General features: G+C 40.1%; 2 protein-coding genes across 7 annotated transcripts in view; both read right to left on the bottom strand.

Moving 5' to 3' along the window:
- Window positions 1–906, bottom strand: part of ANKRD12 (ankyrin repeat domain 12) — a 122,438-nt gene extending 121,532 nt beyond the window's left edge. For 2 of the 5 annotated variants that reach the window (XM_045065375.1, XM_004742715.3), the window contains exon 1: window positions 164–263. The gene's annotated coding sequence lies outside the window, so the exon portion shown is untranslated. Of the gene's footprint in view, window positions 1–163; window positions 264–645 lie in introns of those variants that run through there. The other 3 variants (XM_004742716.3, XM_013051383.2, XM_013051384.2) reach the window with 3 other exon arrangements.
- A 4,713-nt stretch (window positions 907–5,619) lies between these two features.
- NDUFV2 (NADH:ubiquinone oxidoreductase core subunit V2) overlaps window positions 5,620–13,527 on the bottom strand; it is a 35,066-nt gene continuing 27,158 nt past the window's right edge. For both annotated transcript variants that reach the window (XM_004742714.3, XM_045065379.1), the window contains 2 exons: window positions 11,188–11,264; window positions 5,620–5,775 (listed from right to left, as the gene is read on the bottom strand). In XM_004742714.3, the coding sequence (XP_004742771.1) occupies window positions 5,682–5,775; window positions 11,188–11,264 (171 nt within the window). In that variant the 3' untranslated portion in view covers window positions 5,620–5,681. The remainder of the gene's footprint in view (window positions 5,776–11,187; window positions 11,265–13,527) is intronic.

Genomic DNA, 13,527 nt, shown 5'->3' on the forward strand with positions numbered 1-13,527 from the left:
ACTTGCAGAAACCATGAAGAGAACCGATTACCCAATGCGGCAAAGACAGATTACACTGACATTTAAGACAGAGCTGCAGCGTGCCGCTCTCCTTTCCCCCGAGACTATTAAAGCGGCGACTTCCCTTCTCCCTTTCAACCTCCTCTCCCCCTGACCCCGGTACCTCCGATGCTCCCTCCGGCTGGCCACCGCCGTCTCCCGCGGGCGCGCCCGCACTCCAGCTCCCGGCGGGCAGGCGGGCGCGCGCGGCAAGCTGGGCGCGCCTCCACCACCCCCCCCTGCCCTGCCCCGCCCCGCTCCGCCCCGCCGGGTCCAGCCGCGGCACGCCGGCGGCGCCCTCTCGGGCCTCGCACACTCGCACGCACACGCTCCTCCCGGCCCCGCCATGTTCCGGGAGGCGGCGGCAGCCCAGCCCCGGGAGCGGCGGCGGGGGGTGCCCCGCCGAGTCCCCCCACACCACCCCCGCCCTGCTGGCAGCTCCCGGCCGCGCCGCGGCTCCTCGGGACTCCTGGAGGGGCGGCGGCGGGCAGGGCGGACCCGCGCCGGGGCCACTAACGGCCTGTCACTGTCAGGCCAGCGGCACCGCGGGCCGCGCCTGGCCAGGCCGGTCGGCACGAGACAGGGTGGGCAGGGCGCGTCCCCTACCTTGCTCTGGGGAGGGGGGACGGGAGCAGCGCAGAACTGAGGGGTCTCCTCCCAAGCACCGGGGACGGGGCTCGAAACCGCGCCCCTCCTTCCTCCTCGCCTGTCGCCACGCCCCCCTCACCCTCACGGACCCGAGGCACGATCGGCGCAGGAGGGTTTACCCCCTGAATGAGTGCCTCGGTGTTGCCGTCGCTGTCGTTGTCTTCGTCGCCGCTGCAACCGCCACGAACGCCGCGGAGGCCGGGCTTGAAAACATCTCCGGTCTCCGTCCGTCTCTCACCACAGCCTCCTCGCTCCCAGGACAGCGCCGCCCAGCGATTGGCTGCGACGCAAGCACGTGACTCAGCGGGCACGGGACGGGCGGCGTGACCGCCCCGCCCCCAGCGCCCGCCCGCCCCTTCCGCCGGCCCCTCCCCGCTACCGAGCCGCTCTTTCAGTTCTGTGGAGAAGCTTCCCGAGCCGCGGGGCGGAGGAGTCGGAAGGTACCAAGTGAGAGGCGGCGGGGGTGCAGGCCGGAACTCCTCTTTCGTTGCTTGCTCTCTCCCCTCCACCCAGGTGTCGCCGTCTCCCTCAGCCGTCACCGGCCCGAAAACAGAAGGGGAATTGAGATGCTCAAGAAAGCAGCTCTGGCTCGGCTGACGCTGCGGGGCCAGAGGGCTCTGCAGTCTCTATTTGTGGCGACCATGGCCGTGGATGTGACTGGAAACTTCTGGAAATGGCGGCGACGGCGGCGAAGAGGCTGAACACAGGGTATTCTACATATTATTTTCGTAGGGCGGGTGGGCGAATTTGTGGGGACGAGCCCGGGAAAATAGGTCTAAAGACAGAGGCAGGGTATCTGTCCCCTGAATTCGCAGCTGCGAACCGCTGGCCCGGCCTGTACCGAGACGCGGGGCGCGTCGCGGCCTCCAGGTCCGCGCGGTAGTGCGCTTGCGCCCTGGCGGTACAGTGCCTGCACTGGATTCCCGGGGACCCGGACCTGCCGGGAGCTCGGCGGCGCCCCGACGCGCTGGCCCTCACCCGTGCCAGGTGGGGCCCCAGTGTGAGTTCGAAAGTACATTAACGTGCACCTGGCGCGGGGACATCGTCGCGAGCCCCCCAATACGCTCTCCCATTCACACCTTCGAGTGACCTTTTGAGAGAAATAAGTTTCTCTACACCCTAGATAGTATTTCAGAGGAACTACTCAAGTATTGGAGAAGAGCACGTGAGGAAATTTTATGGTCTCGGCGTGCCAGCAGCGGGTACTCTTATTTCTGGACGCTTTTTATTTACATCGGGGTTAGCTGGCGACAGTTTGTACGTTCCTTTACTTAACCACCGAAGGGATTACGTAATCTGAGGGAAACCATCTTATTCTGGCTTGACTTCTGAACGCTTTTTGTTTACATCGAGTTAATCTGCCAGTTTCTTCATGCCTTTATCTAACCACCAAAGGGGATACATAATTGGACGGAAACCACTTCCCTCATCATTGATGGTCTCCCAACTATAGCACCTATTTATGACTTAATGGAGTAACAGATTTGTCTACGGTGATGTGACACTTTAGTCTTGACACTAAGTTAAATCCCAACAAATTACATGAAACATAAACTTGCATTAAAGATCACTAATTTTTCCCTTCCTAGTTTCCTGGTTTCTTCCACCGGTAAATCATTAGGTTCACTATGAAGAGTAAGAGAACCCACTACGCTAAAGGTGAAATAATGTTACATTTATTTTTACGATTTTATCTGCTCGTGAGCAAGAGCCAGAGCACGAGTAGGGGGAGAGGTAATGGGAAAGGAAGAAGCAGGCTTCCCGCTGAGCAGGAAGTCCCAACCAGGACCTGAGCCAGATGCTTAACCCACTGAGCCACCCAGGTGCCCCTACAGTTACATTTAGTACGGATATTTATGGCATGAAACACAAAGAAACCCACTAAAATTTAACCAACTCCCTTCAAATCACTGAGTTCTCATTTAACTCATGATCATTAGTATCAATGGCAATGGCAATTATAGGACTGCCTCACTTCAAATTTAAAATGTAGGTAATCTTGAATTTGCTTAAGTAAATTAGCCATAATTAATGGCAACGACTATATGTACAACCTTATTACTTAAAATCACTTAATATGTGAGAGGTTTTTTTTTTTAAGATTTATTTGACAGGCAGAGATCACAAGTAGGCAGAGAGGCAGCCAGAGGCTGGGGGGGTGGGGAGAAAGCAGGCTCCCCGTTGAGCAGAGAGCCGGATGTGGGGCTCGATTCCAGAACGCTGGGATCATGACCAGAACCGAAGGCGGAGGCTTTAACCCACTGAGCCACCCAGGTGCCCCTATGTGAGATTCTTAAGGCAGCTGTGCTACAGGGCACTGTACTGACTTCACTCAATGGGACAACTAGTTGCAAAAAAAAAAAAAATTAATGAAGTTTGTATTAAGATTATATGGGTAAATCATAAGTCAGCCACCATTTATTATTCAAAAGGTCTGCATGATACTTAGGAAGGCAAGAGGATCTAATTTTCCTTTTCAATGTGAAACTAGAAATATAAATCAAATAATTATTATAGCTATTACAGATAGATGTCTCAGTCTGAAAAAAAGTTTGTATCCACAAGCTAGCTGGTTAGTAAGCTGCCAAGACTTTTTAATTGTATATCCCTGTCTCTTGTTGGCTCAAGTCTTAACCAAGTGGGTAAAGTACCAGTTTTCATAATAGTACTAAAAGATCAAGGTCCCCAAGCATTAAACCTCAGTCTTAGACAAAGTTAAGCAGACACTTAAAACTTGTATACAGCTGACTCTTGAACATGGGCTTTGAACTGCGTGAGTCTACTCATACATGAACTTTTTTTAAGTGCGGGAATGTAGATGTACATTTTCTTTTCTGTAACTTTATTGTAAGAATACAGTATATAAATAATACATGTAACATAGAAAACATGCTAATCAACTTTATGTTACCAGTTAACAGTAGGCTATTACGTTTTGAAGGGAGTTAACAGGAGGATTTTCAATTCAGAGCTGAGTTGATGTCCCTAACTGCATCGCCCCCCAACGCTGGGCATTCTTTGAGTCAACTATATTTGATACCTGAATTAGAAAGCATTCTGCAAAAGTTACTTTCTTACCAGCTTACTTAGTTCTTTAGCCTTTATAATCAACTGCTACATTAAGTCCAGTTAAGTCAGGTCATTTAAAAAATCCTGCTATATTTCAGGAAGGTGACTGTAATAAATGAAAAATACAATCTCAGATCATAGCTTGTTATATGACTTAGTCTATACATATGTAATGCCTCTGCAGCAAATACGGTTATAACTATTACTATGTGCTGTAGGATTTTCTGGAGCAGTGGCCCCATCCAATTACAGCAAGTAACTGAGCAATCAGTAGTTTTTAGTAGTTGCTACCAAAAAAACAAAACAAAACAAAACAAACCTGGAATTAGATTGCCAGTAGAGAGAATAAATTATTTGTTATTATTAAACAGCAGTAAGATTTCCTCCTTGAATACCCCCTTTTTAAAAAACAGCACAGAATTAGGAACTGAGAAGAGGAAATGAGGTACACACAAATGATGTCTACCTCTTCCTACATGTTTTGAGAAATAGGCAAGGATATAGCTGCCATCTCCGAAAATGGGCAAAGAAATATTAATCCGTGTGTTCATATACATTTTAAAACCATTCTGGATTACCTGCCAGGTGTTTCTATAGCTAATTAGATAACTATCATTATTGACAGCATTTTTAAGAAAATTAGGCAAAAAAATTAAGACTCAATTCTAATATACACTGCTGTAATACAATATAAGTGATCATCTAAAAACTAAAGAATATATTTTGATAATGGTATAACAGTATGCCTACAGTTATAATAATCTAAAATTAACTTTGTTTCTAAAATATTACATAAAAATTGATAATCAGTGCACATCCTTAATACATGTCTTTGGTTTTTTCACCCAGTATTTGAAGCTTCCCACCTCTAATTTTTCTTCTTGTTTAAAAAAAAAAAAAATTACATCAAAGCTTACTTTTTTAGTAAAAGTATAAAAAGCTTACTTTTTTAAATAAAAGTCAACAGGTTAGGAGGGCCCTAGCATAGAAGAAAGGCATTTTCATTGTGTTACCTTTCTATGCCACTTAAGAAATTAACTGTTGTTATTTACCCTCCCAGGTAAAAAACAAAACCACTAATTTTTAAAGAGACTCTTAAAAATAATCATGTTTTTAAGCATCACAATTACTACGTGACTGGTCAGTCTGCCAGAAGAACAAGGCCAAACAATTATTTTTGAGAAATCCTGAAATAACTGGATTTAGATTTATCCCTGAATTAAAGCTATTAATTTTTTTCTAACTTGCAATACTAATGCACCATAGCTAGTTTCTTGAATGTATATGATACACAGGTTTTATCCATTGTTCTGAGTTGAAATACGTATTCAGCTGAAGAGTATTTTGTTCACTGACTGCTCTTTCTGACTCAGATTGTACTTCTAGTCTCTCCACCCAGTTTCTATATACTTGCTATATACAAAAACAAAGTGCCTCTCTTTCATAAAAATGATAGAACACTACTTCTAGAGGTAACTGCTTTATCCTTAGACCTCTACCTGAGGTATGACTTACTAGTTGGAAATAGAGTAACAATTACGTGCTGTAAATCTGAAAATGTTTAAAGGGAGGGGAGTACTAATGTAAACAAGGTGTGTAGAAGGATCATGTTAAGACTTGGGTTTAGTTAAAGCAAAATATATGTGAAATTTGACATAGTTTTTACTTCACAATAATAATCTAATGTTACTGATTAAAGTGACCTGGCAGTTGAAAATGATGATACTGAGTGATTGTTAACTACATTATGAAATAGTGTCTTCACAGTTAGCCAGAGATAGCAAAAAACTAAAATGGTACTCTGAAGTTTCAACATGACACTTATAGCATAAGTATATACAACGAAATGAACAATATAAAAAGTTTATGTAGATAGGAGATTCCTTTTTATTTCTCCAGTGACAATATTTACAGCTGAATATAAATTAAAGTCCTGCTTGTACACCAAAGCCAGGTCCTTTGGGTGGTTCAGTCAAAGAGGTAAGACCTCCAGCTGGCTCACAAGAGAAGCGTCCACTCCTGAAAAGAGCAAGTAACATTAAACTATGAATGAATCTTTATAAACCTTTATTTAAAATGTTACTTCACCACAGCCCAGTAACTATTTTTCATCCAAAAGTTGCATGGATTATTTAATTCAAGCATTTCAACTGCTGCAAGATTTTCAGAAGTTAAATATGAAAATGGACATACCAAAACTCACCATAAATATGAAAAATAAAAAAGTAACACTACTACTTCCCATTTACTGAGCAGAGTACATGTATTAGCTCATTTAAATAATGCCATGAGACAAGTAATACTGGCCTTACTTTACAGATCAGAAATGAAGGCTTAGGGGTTTCACCACCTGTCCAAGGGTCAGAGCTAAGAACTATAAGAAACTAACGCAGACCCAGAGGGCATTTTTAAAAATCCTGTGCCTGGGTGGCTCAGCTGGCTAAGCATGTGACTCTTCTTTTCGGCTCAGGTCATGATCTCAGGGCTGTGGGATGGAGCCCTACATTGGGCTCAGCGCAAAGTCTGCTTGAGATTCTTTCCTCCCTCTAAGATCTTTTATAAAAAATAATGTTTTAATAAAAGCATTACATTTATTCTTTTTATATTTGAATTTTACTCAGATTGAGATCCATTATCATAGTGAACAGAAGAGAATACAAACATTAGATTTGGAAATAAAAGAGGTATTGCAGGAAATGGGAATTTGGAGATTTAGAAGGGTGTTTCCTTAGAGGCACTGGAAACAAAGTATATACTGATATTCATATTTTTAAAAGCAATATTAGTAGTATTAACGTTTCCAAAACAGGTTCCAGATCAGAATGGCTACCCACAGCCACAAAGAAAACAGGAACAGGTCCTTAGGTAGGAATCTATGAAGAGAGGCAAGCACAGAGGTAGAACAACCTGTCTTTTGTTCACCCCCACACATACTTTCCCAGGGAATCACTCACCTCTTCCTCTGTCTGACCTCTGTTGCTAGAGCCCAGCTCAGCACCTACTACTATTTCACCCCTCCTAATTTCCTGGCTTTGTTAATTTACCTGCTCCTGTCACAGATTTCAGCTGAAGAATTGTTCAATTTACATCTTTTTACTCCTTGCTTTGTCCTTCACATTCTGTCATCAATCTTGAAAGTTTTTTTTAGAGCTCCAGGAAATCATTTTTTATTCAGGAAACAAGATAATTCTTTAAGATCTTTCAAGCTATTACATTCCACAATGGAAGTAACTAAGTGTGTATTGTAATGAAGAGTGCCTACCAAGTCAGAAATTAATATATTTGTATTGAAAACCAGATCAAAAAACAACTATGAGCTATCTGTCTGAATCTAAAATTAATGTAGGTAAGTGGCAAAATGGTATCGAAGTTTAGTAAAAATAAATAAATAAATAAAAAATAACCAGTATTTGGCTTTGTTAATTGTTTTATGTTAACTAATAATACATGTAATACCTACTGCTCTTTGCTAATGAAATTATTTTGGAGGATCTTTCTTTCCCTTTCCTAGGTTTCCTCTATGGTTTAAGCTCACCTACCTTCTTTACCAACACGAAGAACTTACTTTTAGGAAGATTATAAAAACGGGTTCTGAGAACAATAAGTGGGAGAATTAATCATGCACGCTGCCTGAACTCTTCAAGGAATTGTGGATTTTTGTATAAAAGTAATTTCAAGGGACGCCTGGGTGGCTCAGTTGGTTAAGCAGCTGCCTTCGGCTCAGGTCATGATCCCAGCGTCCTGGGATCGAGTCCCACATCGGGCTCCTTGCTCCGCAGGGAGCCTGTTTCTCCCTCTGACTCTGCCTTCCACTCTGTCTGCCTGTGCTCGCTCTCGCTTGCTCTCTCTCTGACAAATAAATAAAATCTTTAAAAAAAAAAAAAAAAAAAAAAAGTAATTTCAAGAGTGATCTGGTCCATTTTTGTAAAGTTTGTTACATGTAATTATAGTCCCATGACCTACTTTGCCCGGGGTGGGGGGGTGTTAATGGCCTCTTGTGTCTGCTTCCCACCCTATACAAAATGCACATTAAAATGCTACCAAGGGTGTGAAGGCCACAGACTGTGTTTCATCTATTAATCATATAGCCTTCCCCTCATTTTATCTGTAAATACGCATCAGACACCAGAGGCAGGGATCTAGCCCTTCCATTCACAATTTACATTAGGGTTTTCACTTCATAAAAAAAAAAAAAAAAATGATTCGCCTCAAGTGTTATGTTTAAAATGCCATCTATTAATTACCTTGTTTTTGTTACAACTCAGAAGGTAAATCTGTTTTTTTTTAGCCATTCCAACACTATTTGTACATTCATTTTAACTCATTTGCATTCTAGAAAACTTGGCCTTCTGTACACTGTTTATGGCTTAGAAATACTTTTTAAAGAAAAGCTAGTCATGAAAGTTCAGTGCTTACTCTTTTAATATTGCTGAGATATATACACACCACTGCCCTCTACTTTTAGTATAAAAAAAAGTGACTTTATAGTCTAGACTTATCCATCAGCAACGACCTCTATTTTCTTTACATCTCATATTATCTGTACATCACAGAATTCTGCAAAAAGGTATCTTTATAAAACTAAATATGAAGAATTCGAATTGGATTTAAAATTAGTTTTTGTTAACCATACTAAAAAACAACTTCTACCTCCTAATTAGCAATTTCAAAGCAGGCTAAAAGAAGTTATTTTTGGTACTAAAAAAAAAAGAAAATAAACAATCTCAGCACAAATATTTAATATCAAAATAAAGCAATGCCTTACCATCAGTTTAGTATTTCCTTTCTACCTGTCATTTACCAAAAACATAAAAAAGCAGTTCGGAACCACATAGAAACATGTCTCTCTTACTGATTTTGGTCAGGACAGACCTGATAATGGTACTCAGAAATCAGGTACTGCTGAACCAGTTTAATATCTCTGGTTACTCAAAGACAATGAGTGACTTTTACATATGTGGGCAGATTGCCCACTTTATTATAAAAACACTAATAAAAAAATTGCCCAACTTTGGTTCATTTGAAGTCTAACTATAATTATATTTTGGTTACTATCATTGCAATCTCTTTCATTATACTATATAACCAAAAAGCTTGAGGAAGAAGAGCAAAAGTTTTTGATTTTAGAGGGAGATCATGTGTGTGGGCAAGGGGGAGAGAGAATCCTTAAGCAGACTCCACTAAGCATAAAGCCTGACTTGGGGCTCCATCCCATGACCCTGAGATGATGACTTGAGCTGAAACCAAGTGTAGGCCCCTCAACTGACTGAGCCACCCAGATCCCCCATCTCTTTTTTAAATAAGAGGTGATACATAGGAAATAAAAAATAGGTTCAGAAATCAGTAATTCTGAAGTTTTTGGCTCAAATCTAGAACACTCAAAAAAATCCCAGTGAAGAACTATGTATAATTACTGATAAGCAACATCTCTATTATTAGATATGAAAAATGCTTAACTGTAGCACTTAGTTAACTGTTTAATTAATGTTAAAATACAATAATGTTATAGTATCCTATGTTAAGAACAACAACAAACTAATTTCATCCCCAGTAATCTCATCCAGCCTTATGGCTTTAAATACCATCTGGAACAATCAATGAATCCCCAATTCCTATTTCCAGTCCTAATCTAGTTCCTAAATTCCAGGTTCAAATATATCTTTCAGTATTCCACTATGGATGTCTAGGAGGTATCTCAACTTTAACCTGTCCCAAACAAAGTGACTTTCCTTTCCCAAACCAAATCTCCTTTTTAGTTAAAGGAACCACTGAGGTGCTCAGACCAAAAAGCTAAAAATCACTCATAATTCCACTACCCCACAACATCACTAAATTTTGAACTGTTCTCTACACAGTAACTAGCACAATAATTTTAACAAGATTACACATCATTTCCTCCTGAAAACACTCCTACAACAAACAACTTGTATTATATTTAAGCATTCAACTCAACTTACATATCTGGGCCCCTAACTACCTCTTGAAAGAGTACACAAAACTGCTATTTATTACAAAGAGCAGGAAAACATATTTAAAACAGGAATAAAGGGCACACCATAGTTCTTTTAATACATTAAAATACTATATGGCCATTAAAACTACAATTATATTGAGATAAGGAAAACTGTATGGCATAAGCAGGAAAAAAAACAGGGCTTACAATTACATAAACACTTGCTAGTATTAGAAAAAAATTCTGAGCAATATAAGCACTTAGATATAGAACAGGGGTTAGCAGCAAAAGTTCAGGTTCATAATTGAAAGCAAAGTAATTATAACACAACTGCAGAATGGGAACAACCGGGGTGAACAGTGCAGGAAGCTAAAAAAGATCTAGACATTCTAACTGACTGTAAGTGCAATTACTGGTGAAATGTACCTGAAGTAAAGTTGATGTAATTTGGCTGCATTATTATAAGCAAAATGTCTACGACAAAGAAGAGAGTCCCACAATGCTCTGCACTACTCAGTACATATCTCAAATACCCTGATTAATGTTAGTACCATGTTAAAGTCACTAGCCAACCAGAAAAGCTATCCAAGAGGAAAACCAAAACCAGGTCAGAAAAAACAACACAAGAGTAGACATTAATTCTGAGAAAATGATTTGGGGAAAAGAAGACACCTATTTTAAGTAACTGAAGAGCTATCATTTAGAAGAGGTATAGAGGTTATCTTGTGTCAGTTCAAAGGGCAGAACTGGACATGTAAGTGGAAATTAGAGTGAAACAAAGTATGAATAATCAAAGTATGAACGTTTAAACAATGGAGTCAATCAAAGTATGAACGTTTAAACAATGGAACAGATTTTATTTGTAGTAAATTCCCTTTTCTATAAATATTCAATTAGATGCCAGATGATTATATGATAGGATTTTAGAGGGGAAAAAAATTAGTTGTTTTAGATGACAGGTTGGTTTCAATACTATCCAAAGCTCCTGACACCTCCTAAGAACTTAGGAAATGATCTTTTTTTTTTTTTTTAGGGGAGAGAGAGGGTAATGGGTAGGGCCTGAGTGAGGGAAAGAGAGAATTCTAACTCCGCACTGGGATGGAGGGCTCAATCTCACAATCCTGAGATCATGACCTGAGCTGAAATCAATGCTTAATTTACTGAGCCATCCAGGTACCCCTTAAAGGATAAAATTTTTTATTTAAAAAAAATTAAGATTTTATTTATTTATCTGACAGCACAAGCAGGGGGAGCTACAGTCAGAGGGAGAGGGAAAAGCAGGTTCCCCACTGAGCAAGGAGTCTGATTGGGGGCGAGGAACCAGAATCAGAACCCAGAACCCTGGGATCATGACCTGAGCTGAAGGCAGATGCTTAACTGACTGAGCCACCCAAGGTGCCCCTAGGGATAAAATTTTTTAAATTAATTATACATTAGGTTAAGCCATTAAAATTTATTGTATAGAAATAAATGCATACCTTGGCCCAGGTTTTGGAACTTTGCCGGCTTTGAGCTCATCAATAATTTCTTCGATATCCTTAGGTGTCAGATCCTCCTAGGATAAAAAATTAAAAGTCATATTAAAATTACTTCCTACTACTGAAATCTGTGTAAATCCCTGGTATCAGTTAGTTCATTATTTGTCTCGGCTCCCAAGTTAGTCACCAAGGTAGGAGAAACTGATTAACTCCTATATACAGTATATACTGTTAAATGCAGTATATAAGAAGAGCTGCAGCTAATGAGGCAATACAGAGGTATACTTTAAAGTGAAAGAGTTCTGCATTTGAATCCTGGCTCCACCACTGAATAACTAATAATCTTCAGGAAGTTATTCAGCCTCCAAGTTTGTTTCTTTACTAGAAAACCTACTTCAAGAAAGTTTTTGAGGATTCAATGAGAAAATACATAAAAAAGAACAGTGCCATGGCACATGCTTAACAAATGCTATGTCCTTAAAGAAACAGTGAGGTGCAAATAGTAATTAGCACCGGCAGTCATAGTAACATAAAAGTAGATGCCTAACATCCATCTCTAACCTAAAGATGTAATACTCTCATGATACAGTCTTTCTTTCCCAGGTAAAATTCACTGTTTCCAAATTCACTTAATTTTTGAACAAAAGGTAAAAGAAATTATTTTTGGAAAGTATCTCAATGACCCTGGTCCTCCCTCCACTCCCCATTTCAATGACAACAGCTCTACATTTTATATACTATGTACCTATATAAAATTTTTACCTCAGGAAAGGGTTCTGGTATTTAAAATAACAAATACAATTGAAACACACAGATACACATGCCCATGTGCCTAGCTGCACCCTAGGTTTAATCAAGAGTCAGAACAGAATGGATAAGATTAAACTAAAAGAGAAATGCCCAAACCATACTCCTACTCCCTCTCTAAAACTGTTAAGTACTTAAAAAAATGTTTTATAGGACTCTGATACTATGCCAGAGAAATCATGATTCAGCACTGCATCTCCAGTGCCTCACCACACAGAAGTTATTTAATATTTGTTCAATGATTAAGCATATGTAAAAATAAAACACTGCTTTCAAACTGCTTAGGGTTCAACAAATGTTCAGAACCTCATAGCTAAAAGGAATCTTTAAGTCATCTAATGAGTTTACCTTCCCCCAACTATTATAAAAATTTTAAAACTATACATGTATAGTTTTACTCATATTCCTACCACCTGTATTCAACAATTTTTGATTTTCTGTATTTGCATTATATATAGCACATAAGCACCCCAACTTTTGGTTGTACCATTTTGAAAGTAAGTTGCAGACATCATAACACTTCACTCCTGATACTTCAGCAGACATCGAAGAATAAGAACATTTTCTTAGATAACATAATGCCACCACACCCAATTAACTAAAAATAATTCCTTTATCAAATGTCAAGTCCATATTTAAAATCTACCAACTACGCTCAAAATGTATTTTTCATAGCTGGTTTTTTTCCTATGCAGGTTTTTTCCTATGCAGTCAAAGTTTACATGACTATTTCATTTTATCCACCAGACAACTGAGATCCATAAAAGTTAACTGCCTTGGGAATGCCTGGCTGGCTGAGTCAGTATAGCAGTGGCTCTTGATCTCAGGGTCCTATGTTCAAGCCCCATGTTGGATATGGATTAAAAGACAAAAACAAAAACTGCCTTGCTAAAAAGACCGTAACACTACTAATCTTTATCTCTTATATAAATCCATAAGCTATTATATTTAAACTTAAAATGCTTTTTTTTTTTAAGATTTTATTTATTTGAGAGAGAGATCAGAAGTAGGCAGGCAGGCACAGAGAGAGGGGGTAGCAAGCTCCCTATTGAGCAAAGAGCCTGATGCGGGCCTTGATCCCAGAACCCTGAGATCATGACGTGAGCTGAAAGCAGAGGCTTAACCCACTGAGCCACCCAGGCACCCCTAAACTTACAATGCTTCACACAAAGTCTTGACTGTCTAATTCCTGATTAAATCAAGACCTCTATATTATAAGTAAACTGCAGAAATGTGGGAGAAGGCAAAATTTGCCATATTTTTAAAGGACTTTCTTTTTTAAGTATGGGTAATACAGAAGATAAGAAATTTCAATCTCTGATCAGTAAAATGAAGAAAGTCACTATAGGGAATGAGACCACCCTAGAAATCTAAACAGTCAGAGAAATCAAATTTCATCTTCATTTTAAAAAAAAAAAAAAGGAGATTTCCATTTCAGGTATTAGGGCAGACTAGCTATCCTGACTGAACACCCCACCATTATAAAAAACTAAAAATGTTGGATAAAATTTTAAAGAAACAAAAAACTTTAAA

Source organism: Mustela putorius, unplaced genomic scaffold, assembly GCF_011764305.1.
Source record: "Mustela putorius furo isolate JIRA1106 unplaced genomic scaffold, ASM1176430v1.1 tig00003858_pilon_pilon_pilon, whole genome shotgun sequence".
NCBI lineage: Eukaryota > Metazoa > Chordata > Mammalia > Carnivora > Mustelidae > Mustela > Mustela putorius.